Raw genomic sequence first — 15,188 nt, forward strand, 5'->3', positions numbered from 1 at the left:
ACCACGTAATAGTATAAAAGAGTCAACAACCTGTATTTATTAATGATATATGAAAAATAATTGTCTAAAAATGAACAATGATTCATATTTGTTCATATTAAAGTGAAATTTGCATTAAATGTGGGTTTTAAAACATGTTCCAAGGTCATATGAATACCCCCATTTTGAATCACTGGACAGTATATGCAATACATATTGGCTTATAGAGCAAAAATTGTTCTGGGTGCCGGAGTAAAAGTATTGTCAGCTGTACTCAACAGGGTCTGTAGAATGTATATCTGTCATCATTTAATGGAGTTCTGAATAATACGAAGTGTTGGCCTTTTACTCTACCCATTCCATTGGTGGCCACAATGTGAATCACACTATATGGAATATAGAGTGAATACATACATCATTACTGCACTACAGAAAACCCTCTAACCAAACAACAGTGGACAACTACAAAGGGCAATTATACAAAAAAAATGAAGTTTCTTTGATTTTTCACATCATCACATGATGTGGCTTAAGCATTGTTGTGAACACAGAAAATCAAATGTTGCTGTTTTTCTAAAAAAAAAAAAAGTTTGGAAGAAACTGGGGGAAACCGGAAAAACATGGGGGAAATCCGAAACCTGGAAAAACTCAACTGAGAATATGGAATTTGGGGAGAAAAAAACGAAGTAGACATAAAATTGAAACGGATTTAAAAGGACTCACCAACGTTTTTTTCTGTGCATGACTGCACTTTAGAGTGTTATCCTGCTGCACAGCATTTTGTGGAAAGTTGAGGTCAAGTCCAATATTGACTATGCACCCAAGAGGGAAAGATGTTGGGCCTACCTAGAAATGTTTTAGAGAAATTGAATATATCAAATTTAGCAGACTCTTTTATCCAAAGTGACTTAGTAATGTGTGAAGACATTTTTATGTATGGGTGGCACCGGGAATCAATCCCACTATCATGGCATTACAAAAGTCTACCAAGATGCATGACAGGTTTATAAATGCTTTGTGAAACTTCATTCCAAAATGATTTATAAGGCCTTTATTAAGCGTTGCTTATGCTACACTTTATAAAGCACAAGTTTGTCAAATTTGACATCGGTGATTATGTCACACAGTTATGCCAAATTTATGAAACCTTTATAAAGCATATCATACGGTTATAGATTATTTGTAACACATTTAAGTATTGTTTATGAAAGTTTTATGAAGGCTTTATAAGCTGCATGTCATTTAAAGCTGGACCGATACTCCTACCTCAAGAAATGTGTAATTTTACAGACAGTCGAGCACATTTCTTCTATTTTTCTGCCTCTTCAGTCCAGGGCCCACTGTATGGTACCGTTGAGAATGCCAGACTCCACTCGGTGAGGCACATCGATCTGCAGGTTGAACATGATTCCATTGTAGACAACTAAAATAAGTACAGTTGGATAAGGCAATTTTACAGCTAACCTGCTACGTCACATACTGATATTGTCTTTGGTATTATTGTGTGTAGCTATGTTTGCTAGCTAGCCAGCCAGCCCATAGAGAAAGCATTGTAATGTGGATTTTTGTCGTCAACTTGAGCTGCAACAGATTTCCACAACAATTTTCATATGTTGCTACCATCCCTATTAAAAAGACAAAATGAAACATTGGTTCACAAAAACATATTGTTGTCACATAGGAGTGTTATTTAAATTATAAGAATCATCGTTTTGGGTGGATTTTTCATTTAAAAAAGGCATTTGAACAGCATGTAATACAAAATTGTATCTGTTTTTCCTCTATATGGTTTCCTTGACTCTGAAAATATCTAATTATCCCCAGGTATTGATAATCATTTGCATATCACGCCATGGCAGGCTTCTTTTTTTTTTATCTCACAAGTATAAGAATCAAGTGAGGAGCTGAGTTTAAGGAGATCATCATGGATTAGAAATGAGCTGTCTTCATTTTGGATTTAGAATACATGTATCATTTTGCATTTGAATGTAATAAGTTACATGAGTACAGCATACAAAGTAAAATATTTGTAGAATTATGTGTTCATGAGAATGAAAAGCAGTCTATATTGGTGAGTATACTGTATATGTGGGGAAATCTATTACTGAATCAACAAGTCAAGGAATTATCCATTTAGGTTGTCTGTTCTTTGTGATTTCATCAATTTAACTTATATGAAAGCTACAGTAGGAAGATTCGCTCCTCTTCTTCAAACATTGACAGCACATCTTTACCAACTCCCAGGACCATGGAAAACTCTACTCACTTTAAGGTCTTCAGGCTTGCTGCATACGGTGATATTGGACAATTGAAGTATTGCTACTTTGCTGTAGTAACTGTTTTATATTTTGCCATCATTCTTGCCAATGCTTTGCTTATTGGAGTTATCTGCATTGAAAGAAGCCTTCATGAACCCATGTATATGTTTCTATGTGCTTTGTTTGTTAATCAGTTGTATGGGAGCACTGGTTTGTTTCCTGCTCTCATGTTTTACTTGCTGTCTGACACACATGATATTTCCCTTCTTTATTGTTGTCTCCAGGTTTATATGTTGTACACATATGCTCTAACAGAATTTAGTAATTTAGCAGTTATGTCCTATGACAGGTACATCTCTATTTGTTATCCTCTACAGTATAACAATATTATGACACCTAAAATAATTTGTGGCTTAATTCTGCTGTCGTGCTCGTCTTCTTCTTTTCTCAACGTCATCAATATCTCCCTGAGTTTGCGACTGCAATTTTGTGGTAATGTTCTAGACAGACTGTATTGTGACAACTACTCAGTAGTCAAGCTTGCCTGTTCAAATACTACTATGACTAACATATGGGGTCTTGTTGTCACTGTGGTTTATCTTTATTGTACTATATTTCCTACCATATACTCATATGTAAGAATTCTACAGATATGTTTAAAGTCTTCTAAAGAGACGAAACAGAAAGCATTTAACACCTGTACACCACATATAGCCTCTTTGCTGAACTTCTTATTTGGCTGTTTATTTGTGATTCTACAAGGCAGATATGAAACTGCAGATCTTCCACCTATAATTCGCACTATTTTATTAGTTTATTTTCTGATGTGTCCACCAATTTTCAATCCTATAATGTATGGCGTTAGGATGGTTAAAATCAGGCAGGCTTGTAAAAAGGTACTAGGACTTTACCCTAAAACATAACCTGATAGTTCCTTTTTCTCATGTTGAATCATGTTCTCTTACTTATAGTTGCTATAATTGAATGTAAAAATCACATCAAGTTTATAATGTATTGTAACTGAGAATGTTTTGTGTCATATTAGCTAGTTAACTGCATAACTACAGAGCATCAAGGGGAGCTACCCTCCCTACCTTCAGACTATATTCAAACAGATGCTGAGTGGGATCTTTGGGAAGACCCTACACCCAAAACCATTCTGCCAGATCTGGACTCTTGGCCCACCTAACTTCAGGACAGCTGTGTCCCTGCGCATCTTCCTAAAAGTTAATTTCCTGCAGTTCTACACGTTTTGCCATGAGGCAGAAATAAAGGGAATCTCTCACGAAGGTTGTGTATTGCAGGTTTTTTCTGCAATGTATATGTAATGAGTGCTTACTTATTCTGTCAGTGATGGCTCATGACCGGCATGTCTTCATTTGTATTTTATTCCATAACCATTTTCTCTCACTTAGCAGTTGTTAAACTCTCCTGTGTTGAAAGTGCACTGAGAAACCTGCATGGTATATGTATCATAGCAAGTTTAATGTTTTAATCTCTGTGTAAGTTGTGCTCTCATATACTTGTTTGCTTGAAAGCCTCAAAGGAGTCACGAACTAAGGATTTTAATACATGTGCTCCCCACTTGATCACTTTCATCAACTTCTCTACAACCATCCTTTTTTCTGGTGTTTACAGTAACCAGAGATATCAGTATAGTTGAGCCATGGGGGAAAGATATTCTATGCCCGTGCTACAGAATGCTATATTGTTCCGCTAATGCAGGATAGTAAAGGCCCAGTGTGCTACTTTTGTGATAAAAAAAGTAATCCAAAAATATTTATATTAATATTTATTAATTCAGATTTTTCAGGGGGTGCTGCACCCCTACTTCCTGTGGCTATGTTCTGTTCCCACCACTGTTGCACCCTATCATATAGGGATGAGAACCAAGGAGATCAGAAATCTGAACCTAAACTGGTACCAATTATGACTTTAGATGGTACAGCAGCAGGGCCAGGGTTACTGGTTTGAATCCCAGGACTGACAGACATATCTGCCAAGATGTGAGCTGCCAGAACTGAATGCTTATACTGTACATTTGTTTTTTATCATCAACATAATTGTTTGTATTGCATTTTATTTCTGTAAATGTATTTTACTGTCATAGTACTGTAAAGCACTGTAGTAAAGTCAAGTCAGGGATGCTGCTGTGGCTCTGACCCTACATTCTTCTAGAATGTCAATGGATATGTACTGTTTGTGTGTTTCAGGGGGGTTGGGGAAAGGGCAAAATTATGTGAGGTTCCAATAAGTTCTGGAAGCACCATTGAGGCAATCTCCATTTTAAAGTAGTCCATTTTCTTCTACTACTTCTACGAGTTTTCAAACAAGCTGGAATGGTGCATACTGCCACCTGGACAGTGTTTTTTTAAAACAGGTATAAAGCCAAGGTTGGCTATTTACTGACACCTGCAGTTATGGAAAGTTTGCTCATAAGTATAATTCATTGGCTGATCCACCAGTTACTACTTCAAAATGGTGAAGGTCCTCAATGTCCAACCCATGCTAAAACTGGCTTTTGGACCGGTCACTGAGCTAAAGATGGATCAGGCCATCTGGCATTTGCCCTTACTACCTGGCTCGTCTGTTTCTGCTTAATTCTTAAATATATGTTCACACTGTCATTTAAGCACAGGTGTTGTTGAATACCACTATCCAATGATAATGTCCCTGAGAGGAAAAGCTTGTGAGTTGTGTTCGTTTTAACATAGAGAACCGCTTACAGCATAATATTCTAAGTGAGTGTTCCCGCACAAGGTGTCGGCACTACCACCACACCCCCCCCCCAAAAAAAACTGGGTAGTGCATCAGCAGTTCCTCTTGTTTTGTTAGTCATTGCATACCTTAGAGAGCTATTTACAACTTGTCAGAAATGTACAGATCAACTAGCCCATGTCAGCTAATGTATTTGTATTTATTTTTTGTCCATAGATATTGTCGTAATTGTTTAGTCACTCAAATATCACATGAATACACATAAGACATGGCAAAATGTATAGAATTGCAAGAACATTTGCTTTAAATGCATTTTCTTTGTACCCGATGACAAAATGTGTAGAATTGCAGGAAATAATAATTAAACTTGCAAAATTCTCTCCACCAACAAGAGAGGTGTGAACAGTTTGTGTCATAAACAGTGCTTGTGCCCAGAGAAATAGATCAATGTTAGTTTCACTTAAATGTCCAATGCAGCCATTTTTCTCTCAATATCAAAACATTTATGGGTAACAACTTAAATACCTTACTGTGGTTATTTTTTTACCACTTTAATTGAAACCAAACAATAATGGCTTCTTAGCAAGGACACAATTTCTCAAGCAAGAATATTTTTGAGTGTCTGGGAGTGGTCTGATTGAGGAGGGGGAAACTGAAAACTAGCTATGAACGCAACATGTAGGTCCCACGTTTCATTAGCTAAAATAAAAGATCCCTGAAATGTTTCATGAGCTGAAAAAGAAGATCCCAGAAATTGTCCATACGCACAAAAGATTAATTCTCTCAAATTTGTGTCAGAAGTTTGTTTACGGTTAGTGAGAGTTTCTCCTTTGCCAAGATAATCCATACACCTGACAGGTGTGGCTTGTCAAGAAGCTGATTAAACAGCATGATCACTACACAGGTGCACCTTGTGCTGGACATAATAAAAGGCCACCAAAATGTGCAGTTTTGTCACACAACACAATTCCACAGATGTCTCAAGTTTTGAGGGAGTGTGCAATAGGCATGCTGATTGCAGGAATGTCCACCAAAGTTGTTGCCAGAGAATTTTATGTTCATTTCTCTACCATAAGCCACCTCCATTTTAGAGAATTTGGCAGTACTTTAAAAAGGCCTCACAACCGCAGACCATTTATACAGCGTCGTGTGGGTGAGTGGTTTGCTGATGTCAACATTGTGAACAGTGCCCCATGGTGTAGGTGTGGTTATGGTATGGGCAGGCATAAGCTACGGTATTTTATCAATGGCAATTTGAATGAACAGAGATACATTGTTGTGCCACTCATCTGCTGCTATTACATGTTTCAGCATGATAATGCATGGCCCCATGTCGCAAGGATCTGTACACAATTCCTGGATGCTGAAAATGTCCCAGTTCTTCCATGGCCTACATATTCACCAGACATGTCACCCATTGAGCATGTTTGGGATGCTCTGGATTTACATGTACGACAGCGTGTTCCAGTTCCTGCCAATATCCAGCAACTTCGCACAGCCATTAAATAGGAGTGGGACAACATTCCACAGCCCACAATCAACAGCCTGATCAACACGATGCGGAGGACATGTATCGTGCTGCATGAAGCAAACGGAGGTCACACCAGATACTGACTGGTTTTATGATCCACACCCCTACCTTTTTTTTACGGTATCTGTGATCAACAGTCCATCTCATTCCCAATGATGTGTTATCCATATGTTAGTTCAGCGTTGGGAGGGCCAAGAGACCAAAGGTGTCAGAACGGAGTGCTCAGGTTGGCCATGGTGTTAAGAGATTTTATCATGTGTGAATATACATCTTTGCAAAACTCATTACATGGACTGGTGTAGTTCACAGAATTTCCAACCTTATGAGATCTGTTTTTATCATGACGTGTCAATACTCAGCTTTTATTTATAATGATTAAAGATAATAGGATGGCTATTTCGCACCAGATCCTGCTATCAAAATCCTCCTCTCTCCCTCTCGCTCAAACGCTAAAGAATTAATTGTGTTAGTAAATGTCCTACTGCTACTGTAGACCTAGGTCCAATCACTGCAAAAATACATATCATTTACTAATCATACATACCAATAACCGTTGTTTTATATAGCTTAATAACAAGATAGATATTGGTCTCCACTACGACATACAGGTGTCAAGTTTATTAGAAATGCTACTCCTAAACTATATCCTACTGTAGCCTATCAAATCTAATTTAACACATAGGTTTATAATATTAGATGTAGATGAAATTGAGAAAAGTGCAGCCTGGTCTCATAAACTAGACGTAACATGGTAAATGTAAATTCAGTCAACAAATTTGTATAATAATTTATTTTATGTTTGGTATGGTTACATAAGACAAAAGGTTACTTAGGGCAAAAATGTAAGGAGGGTGGGTAGTTGGTTGGTTGCTATGAAATGTTACAAGTTGTAATTAGTAACATATTATACTAAATGGAGGGAGACTGATTTACATGAATTATGTTACGTCTACCCCTGATTCCCGATTGAATGCAATATCAAAGTTTATTAAAATAGTTTGGGGAATGGCCTCCTCTCCGAGGGAAGATTTGACGGCAAGTCACATATGTCACATTAATGGAAGGTGTGAAAAACATTCATTTGTGTTTCCCTGGCTGAGTTGACTAGCTGATATGAGCTGATGGCCCATCAGTTGAACTTCAAATGTAGGATCTTAATTTGAGCCAGTTTGCCGCAACCGGAAATGTGAATAATTATGTGGATTTTAATTAATGGACATTTTGTAAGGGCTGATACAATTTCCATAAGAGGAAATCAAGTCTGAAATTTCTAAGTGGAAATTACAAACTTCAGAAGTATTTTTAAACTTCAAATATATTACAAATTCGACATTTCCTGCATTACAGGAAAGTTCTCTTGCAACAGGGTGATCAAATGAAGATCCCACATCTGTAGGAAGTTTGCTAGCGACAGATTTTTTGTCTTTGGGTCATTGAAGGCTGCCAGTGTGGGCATGAGGTATGGGTGAGATGGCGGACAGAAAAAAATGAGAAAAGTGGAACACATAAGTAAATATGGAATGTACAAGCCTTGTGGAAGATCTGATGGAGTAGATGGCGGACAAGGAAGAAAAAGGAGATAAGTGGAACTTGTTTTGAGTAAATATGAAATGGTGGATCACACATAACTTTTGGAGGAGCTACAGAAGGAAATTGAACATGATGACAGTGAGGATGAATTAACTGTGGTGGCATGCGCGATGAAGACCACCGAGTTTGAACCTCATCCTGATGATGACAAAGACGATTCTGACCCAGGGGGAGTGATATTTTTGGAGAGAATTTATCCTTTGCTTTTGGCAGATCCATATGTGGATTGAGATGCAACAGATTTCCACCAAAATTAAACATTGGTTCAAGATGGCATAGCAGTCAGACGTCTTTGACCTGTCGTGTCCCTTCTATATATATTTTTTTTTAACATATTCTTCTTTGCATATCTTTTAAAATATTTTGCTAAACCTCAACATCTAAATACTCCCCTGCAACCCGCCTCACCCAATGTCGCGTGGATCTGCTTTTTTCCCCTAAAGTATCTATATTTACTTCGGATCTGGAATCCCTCAACTGAAGCTAGCCAGCTAACTACCAGCTATCAGTCAGCAAACCATTGCCAGCGGTCATCAACTAACCTTCAGCTCGAATACCTCTCGCCAGTTCGAACAACGTGACTCTAACCAGAGCATAACGGACCTATTATTTTTATCCCCGGATTCCCACCGCAAACTGAACATTTTCATCTGGATCTTCACAACTAGCTAACCGCAACCCCGGATGACTACTCCTGGCTAGCGTTTCCATCCACTTAGCTTGAAGCTAGCCCAGCCAGAGCTCCTGTGCTACCACTGAAGCATACTCCTGGGCTACAATATCCGGACCCCTTCTACAGCTGGTACGGGGCATGGAACCCCGCAGATCCCCTACGACTGGAATACCGACATAATCTGCCCGAGGACTCCAACAGGCCCCTCAGGCGCGACGCCCGCTGAAGGCCCATTATGCTAACCAGCTAGGCCTGCTAGCTACCTAGAGCTACTTGGAACCCTACTAATTCTACGACCGGTCTATCGATGCCACGAAGAGGCCTTCTCCGCTGTGCATGAAGAGGCAAAAACAGACTTAACCCCATCGCGACGTCCACCAAAGGCTAACTTTATAGCCCTTGCTATCTGCTTGCGTGCTAACCCGGCCTGCTAACTGCTAACCTGCTCCGGTCTACTAACTGCTAGCTTGTTTAGCCCCGGTCTGCTAACTGCTAGCTTGTTTAGCCCCGGCCTACTAACTGTTAGCTTGTTAGCACAGGCCTGCTAACTGTCTGAATCGCTGTGTCCCCAGCCAGCCCAACCACTCACTGGTCCCATATTTATTTTCAATCTCTTTTCGATTTTTTATTTGATTATACCTTCCGGTGTGGTTGCAAATATAACACATAGACAAAATGCATAAGATATATAGAATAGTTGAACAATAAAAACAGACTACATGAAGGGAAGGTGACATAGACGCCTAGACCAGCTTGACATACAAAGATCAAAGATGTTGTCTGAGGAGGGGGTCAGCCAAATGACCAACTGATGGATTACAGACATCAATCACAGGGCAGCTGGACACTGAAGCTGGAGGAGATGAAAGACACATGCAGAGGGACACATGGAGTTAATTACAGGGTCTAAAACACAGGCCACAGGAAGAGGAATGTATAGTATTTTTAGTATAGCTGGACACGCTAGAAACTGAGGAGACACATAGTCTGCTGATCTTAGATAATACACAAACAAAAGAATGCATTTAGTTAAGTGCAGGAACAAAGCAAGGGTCTTATCATTATCTGGCCGAAAGCAGATGTGGGCGTTACTGGGCTGAACAAGCAGGACGCACAGATTGGGATGTAACTGTATTTGCATTGGGGGATGAACTGATGATGTATGCATGGATATAAAAGGGAAGAGCGAGAGCTCTGGAGGGTGTGGGTCCCACGGGGCTCTCCGGCTTGTGATTCTGCTGTATTAAAAGTCTATATTGATTTTCACAAAGTTCTTCATTGTGTCATATTTGAACCGATTGGCCGCTACACCGGTAACCTGCCTCACCCAATGTGATACGGAATCGCTATTCATTTTAATTTTAGAATACTTTCAAGAACCTCCAGAAGCTAACCAGCTAATTAGCTACAAGCTGTTTAGTCATTGTTAGCCACTGCTAGTGGCTTTTACCTTCTGCACAGCCAGTCCTGTTTTTAGCCTGGATAATACTCGCCAGTCTACCAGTATCGAACTGTCTCTCCACAACAATGCCGGATTCCTGCCATAATCCCTGGACCACTACTTCTGATCTTCACAGCTAGCTTGCACCCAGTACTGAAGCTATCCCTGAGGCCCACCTCCCGGCCTACTCAGCTGTTCACCCGAACCCCACTCAAACACGGCTAGATCCCAATACTCCACCGGATCCTTGCTGTAAACTCTGGACCTTGGCTAACGCCACTGCCACGAAGCTAGCACCAGTTAGCCGTGAGCCAGGCACATCTCCCTGTTAGCAAACTAAATTCTACAATACCTCTTTTGCCATCTGGCTTGGATTCTCTGTCGACCCGGCTGTTTCAGTATGATATGTAGTATAAAGGAATAAAGACAGACACCAATGTCAAGTTCAATAGCCTTGTTTGTGCATTGTACAAATCCCTACACATGGAGTCCGGGGAACAGTCCGGGCTAGTCGAATACCTATCAACTAGACTCCGTAACAACTGCCCCCCGCCGCATCACCATGACTGGTCTGCCGACGAATACTCCACCCGCTGTGCCTTCAACCGGCCTCCGTCTGAGCAGACCCCCCCCTACCACCCCCGGGCTACTAACTTTAAACTCTGTGTCGCCCGCGTGCTAGCGTAGTGGCGACTTCCCTGTTCCATCTACTGCTGCCCCCTGGACACTATGATCACTTGACTACATAGCTGATGCCTGCTGGACTGTCCATTAATCACGGTACTCCATTCTGTTTATTTATGTTTTATCTGTCGGCCCCAGCCGCGAACTCAGGCTCTGTGTGTAGTTAATCCGACCCTCTCTGCCAAGTCATCACCATTTTATCTGCTGTTGTTGTGTTAGCTGACTAGCTGTTGTTGTCTCACCTGTTGTTTTAGCAAGCTCTCGCCATCAAGAACTGCGATTACTTTATGCCTTGCTGTATGTCTCTCTCAAATATCAATATGCCTTGTATACTGTTGTTTAGTTATCATTGTTTTAGTTTACAATGGAGCCCCTAGTTTCACTCCTCACACCTCTGATACCTCCTTTGTCCCAACTCCCACACATGCGGTGACTTCACCCATTATAACCAGCATGTCCAGAGATACAACCTCTCTTATCATCACCCAGTGCCTGGGCTTACCTCCGCTGTACCCGCACCCCACCATACCTGTCTGCACATTATGCCCTGAATATATTATACCACGCCCATGAATCTGCTCCTTTATTCCTTGTCCCCAACTCTCTAGGCGACCAGTTTTGCTATCCTTTAGCCACACCCTCATCCTACTCCTCATTTGCTCCTCGGGTGATGTGGAGGTAATCCCAGGCCCTGCATGTCCCTAGGCACCCTCATTTGTTGACTTCTGTGATCGAAAAAGCCTTGGTTTCATGCATGTCAACATCAGAAGCCTCCTCCCTAAGTTTGTTTTACTCACTGCTTTAGCACACTCTGCCAACCCTGATGTCCTTGCCGTGTCTGAATCCTGGCTTAGGAAGGCCACCAAAAATTCTGACATTTCCATACCCAACTATAACACTTTCCGTCAAGATAGAACTGCCAAAGGGGGAGGAGTTGCAATCTGTCATACATTCCAGGTCTATGCCCAAACAGTTTGAAAAAATTAATCTCTCCAGAAATAAGTCTCTCACTGTTGCCGCCTGCTACCGACCCCCCTCAGCTCCCAGCTGTGCCCTGGACACCATCTGTGAATTGATCGCCCCACATGTAGCTTCAGAGTTTGTTCTGTTAGGTGACCTAAACTGGGATGTGCTTAACACTCCGGCAGTCCTTCAATCTAAGCTAGATGGCCTCAATTTCACACAAATCATCAAGGAACCCACCAGGTAAAACCCTAAATCCATAAACATGGACACCCTAATTGACATTGTCCTGACCAACTTGCCCTCCAAATACACCTCTGCTGTCTTCAATCAGGATCTCAGCGATCACTGCCTCATTGCCTGTATCCGCTACGGGTCCGCGGTCAAACGCTCCCTGAAACACTTCTGCAAGCAGGCCTTTCTAATCGACCTGTCCCGGGTATCCTGAAAGGATATTGACCTCATCCCGTCAGTTGAGGGTGCCTGGTCATTCTTTAAAAGTAACTTCCTCACCATCTTAGACAAGCATGCTCTGTTAAAAAAAATGCAGAACTACGAACAGATATAGCCCTTGGTTCACCCCAGACCTCGACCAGCACAAAAACATCCTGTGGCAGACTGCAATAGCATCGAATAGTCCCCGTGATATGCAACTGTTCAGGGAAGTCAGGAACCAATACACGCAGTCAGTCAGGAAAGCAAAGGCCAGCTTTTTCAAGCAGAAATTTGCATCCTGTAGCTCTAACTCCAAAAAGTTCTGGGACACTGTAAAGTCCATGAAGAACAAGAGCACCTCCTCCCAGCTGCCCACTGCACTGAGGCTAGGTAACACGGTCACCGCCGATAAATCCGGGATAATCTAAAACTTCAACAAGCATTTCTCAACGGCTGGCCATGCCTTCCTCCTGGCTACTCCAACATCGGCCAACAGCTCCACCCTCCCCGCAGCTACTCGCCCACGCCTCCCCAGCTTCTCCTTTAACCAAATCCAGATAGCAGATGTTCTGAAAGAGCTGCAAAACCTGGACCCATACAAATCAGCTGGGCTAGACAATCTGGACCCTCTATTTCTGAAACTGTCCCCCTCCATTGTCGTAACCCCTATTACCAGCCTGTTCAACCTCTCCTTCGTATCATCTGAGATCTACAAGGATCGGTCATCCCCCTCTTCATCTTGAAGAGGGGGAGACACCCTGGACCGTCACAGACCAAACTGTCACAGACCTATATCCATCCTGCCCTGCCTATCCAAGGTCTTCGAAAGCCAAGTCAACAAACAGATCACTGACTGACTATCCCGAATCCCACCGTACCTTCTCCTCTGTGCAATCCGGTTTCCAAGCCGGTCACGGGTGCACCTCAGCCACGCTCAAGGTGCTAAACGATATCATAACCGTCATCGATAAAAGACAGTACTGTGCAGCCGTCTTCATCGACGTGGCCAAGGCTTTCGACTCTGTCAATCACCATATTATTATTGGCAGACTCAGTAGCCTCGGTTTTTCTAATGACTGCCTTGCCTGGTTCACCAACTACTTTGCAGACAGAGTTCAGTGTGTCAAATCGGAGGGCATGTTGTCCGGTCCTCTGGCAGTCTCTATGGGGGTACCACAGGGTTCAATTCTCGGGCCGACTCTTTTCTCTGTATATATCAATGATGTTGCTCTTGCTGCGGGCGATTCCCCGATCCACCTCTACGCAGATGGCACAATTCTGTATACTTCTGGCCCTTCCTTGGACACTGTGCTATCTCACCTCCAAACAAGCTTCAATGCCATACAACACTCCTTCCGTGGTCTCCAACTGCTCTTAAACACTAGTAAAACCAAATGCCTGCTTTTCAACCCTTCGCTGCCTGCACCCCGACTAGCATCACCACCCTGGATGGTTCCGACCTAGAATATGTGGACATCTATAAGTACCTAGGTGTCTGGCTAGACTGAAAACTCTCCTTCCAGACTCATATCAAACATCTCCAATCCAAAATAAAATCTAGAGTCGGCTTTCTATTTCGCAACAAAGCCTCCTTCACTCACGCCGCAAAACTTACCCTAGTAAAACTGACTATCCTACCGATAGTCGACTTTGGCGATGTCATCTACAAAATAGCTTCCAATACTCTACTCAGCAAACTGGATGCAGTTTATCACAGTGCCATCCGTCTTGTTACTAAAGCACCTTATACCACCCACCACTGTGACCTGTATGCTCTAGGCTGCTGGCCCTTGCTACATGTTCGTCGCCAGACCCACTGGCTCCAGGTCATCTACAAGTCTATGCTAGGTAAAGCTCCGCCTTATCTCAGTTCACTGGTCATGATGGCAACACCCACCCGGAGCACGCGCTCCAGCAGGTGTATCTCACTAATCATCCCGGCAGCGTAGCCTAGTGGTTAGAGCGTTGGACTAGTAACCGGAAGGTTGCGAGTTCAAACCCTCGAGCTGACAAGGTACAAATCTGTCGTTCTGCCCCTGAACAGGCAGTTAACCCACTGTTCCCAGGCTGTCATTGAAAATAAGAATATGTTCTTAACTGACTTGCCTGGTTAAATAAAGGTAAAATTAAAAAAAAAAAAAAAAAAAAAGCCAAAACCTCATTTGGCTGCCTTTCCTTCCAGTTCTCTGCTGCCTGCGACTGCAACGAATTGCAAAAATCTCTGAAGTTGGAGACTTTTATCTCCCTCACCAACTTTAAACATATGCTAACTGAGCAGCTAACCCACCCGATTTACCTACGTCATCCCCATACTGTTTTTATTTTATTTACCTTTCTGCTCTTTTGCACACCAGTATCTCTACCTGCACATGTTCAGCTGATCATTTATCTCTCCAGTGTTAATCTGCTAAATTGTAATTATTCACTCCCATGGCCTATTTATTGCCTACCTCCTCATGCCTTTTGCACACAATGTATATAGATTATTTTTCTCATTCTTTTTTTCTACTCTGTTATTGACTTGTTAATTGTTTACTCCATGTGTAACTCTGTGTTGTTGTCTGTTCACACTGCTATGCTTTATCTTGGCCAGGTCGCAGTTGCAAATGAGAACTTGTTCTCAACTAGCCTACCTGGTTAAATAAAGGTGAAATAAAAATTAAATACACAAAAAAATATTGTTGTCACATATTAGTGTTATTTAAACGATAAGAATGAGCGTTATGGGTGGATTTTCCATTTAAAAAAGGCATTTGAACACCCTGGAGGGCATGTGATACAAAATGGTATCTGTTTTTCTCTATATGGTTTCCTTGACTCTGAAAATATCTAATTATCCCCAGGTGTCCCCAGGTATTGGTAATCATTTGCATATCACACCATAGCAGGCTTCTTTTTTTATCTCACAAGTATAAG

The 15,188-nt window shown here is 41.7% G+C and overlaps 1 protein-coding gene across 1 annotated transcript; it reads left to right on the forward strand.

Moving 5' to 3' along the window:
• The first annotated feature begins 2,227 nt into the window (after positions 1-2,227).
• LOC124005108 (olfactory receptor 2A25-like) lies at positions 2,228-3,176 on the forward strand. The gene has a single exon (XM_046314046.1). It carries the CDS (start codon positions 2,228-2,230, stop codon positions 3,158-3,160), a length of 933 nt encoding a protein of 310 aa, XP_046170002.1. The 3' UTR covers positions 3,161-3,176.
• The last annotated feature ends 12,012 nt before the right edge of the window (positions 3,177-15,188 follow it).

The sequence above is a fragment of the Oncorhynchus gorbuscha genome, linkage group LG19 (assembly GCF_021184085.1).
Source record: "Oncorhynchus gorbuscha isolate QuinsamMale2020 ecotype Even-year linkage group LG19, OgorEven_v1.0, whole genome shotgun sequence".
NCBI lineage: Eukaryota > Metazoa > Chordata > Actinopteri > Salmoniformes > Salmonidae > Oncorhynchus > Oncorhynchus gorbuscha.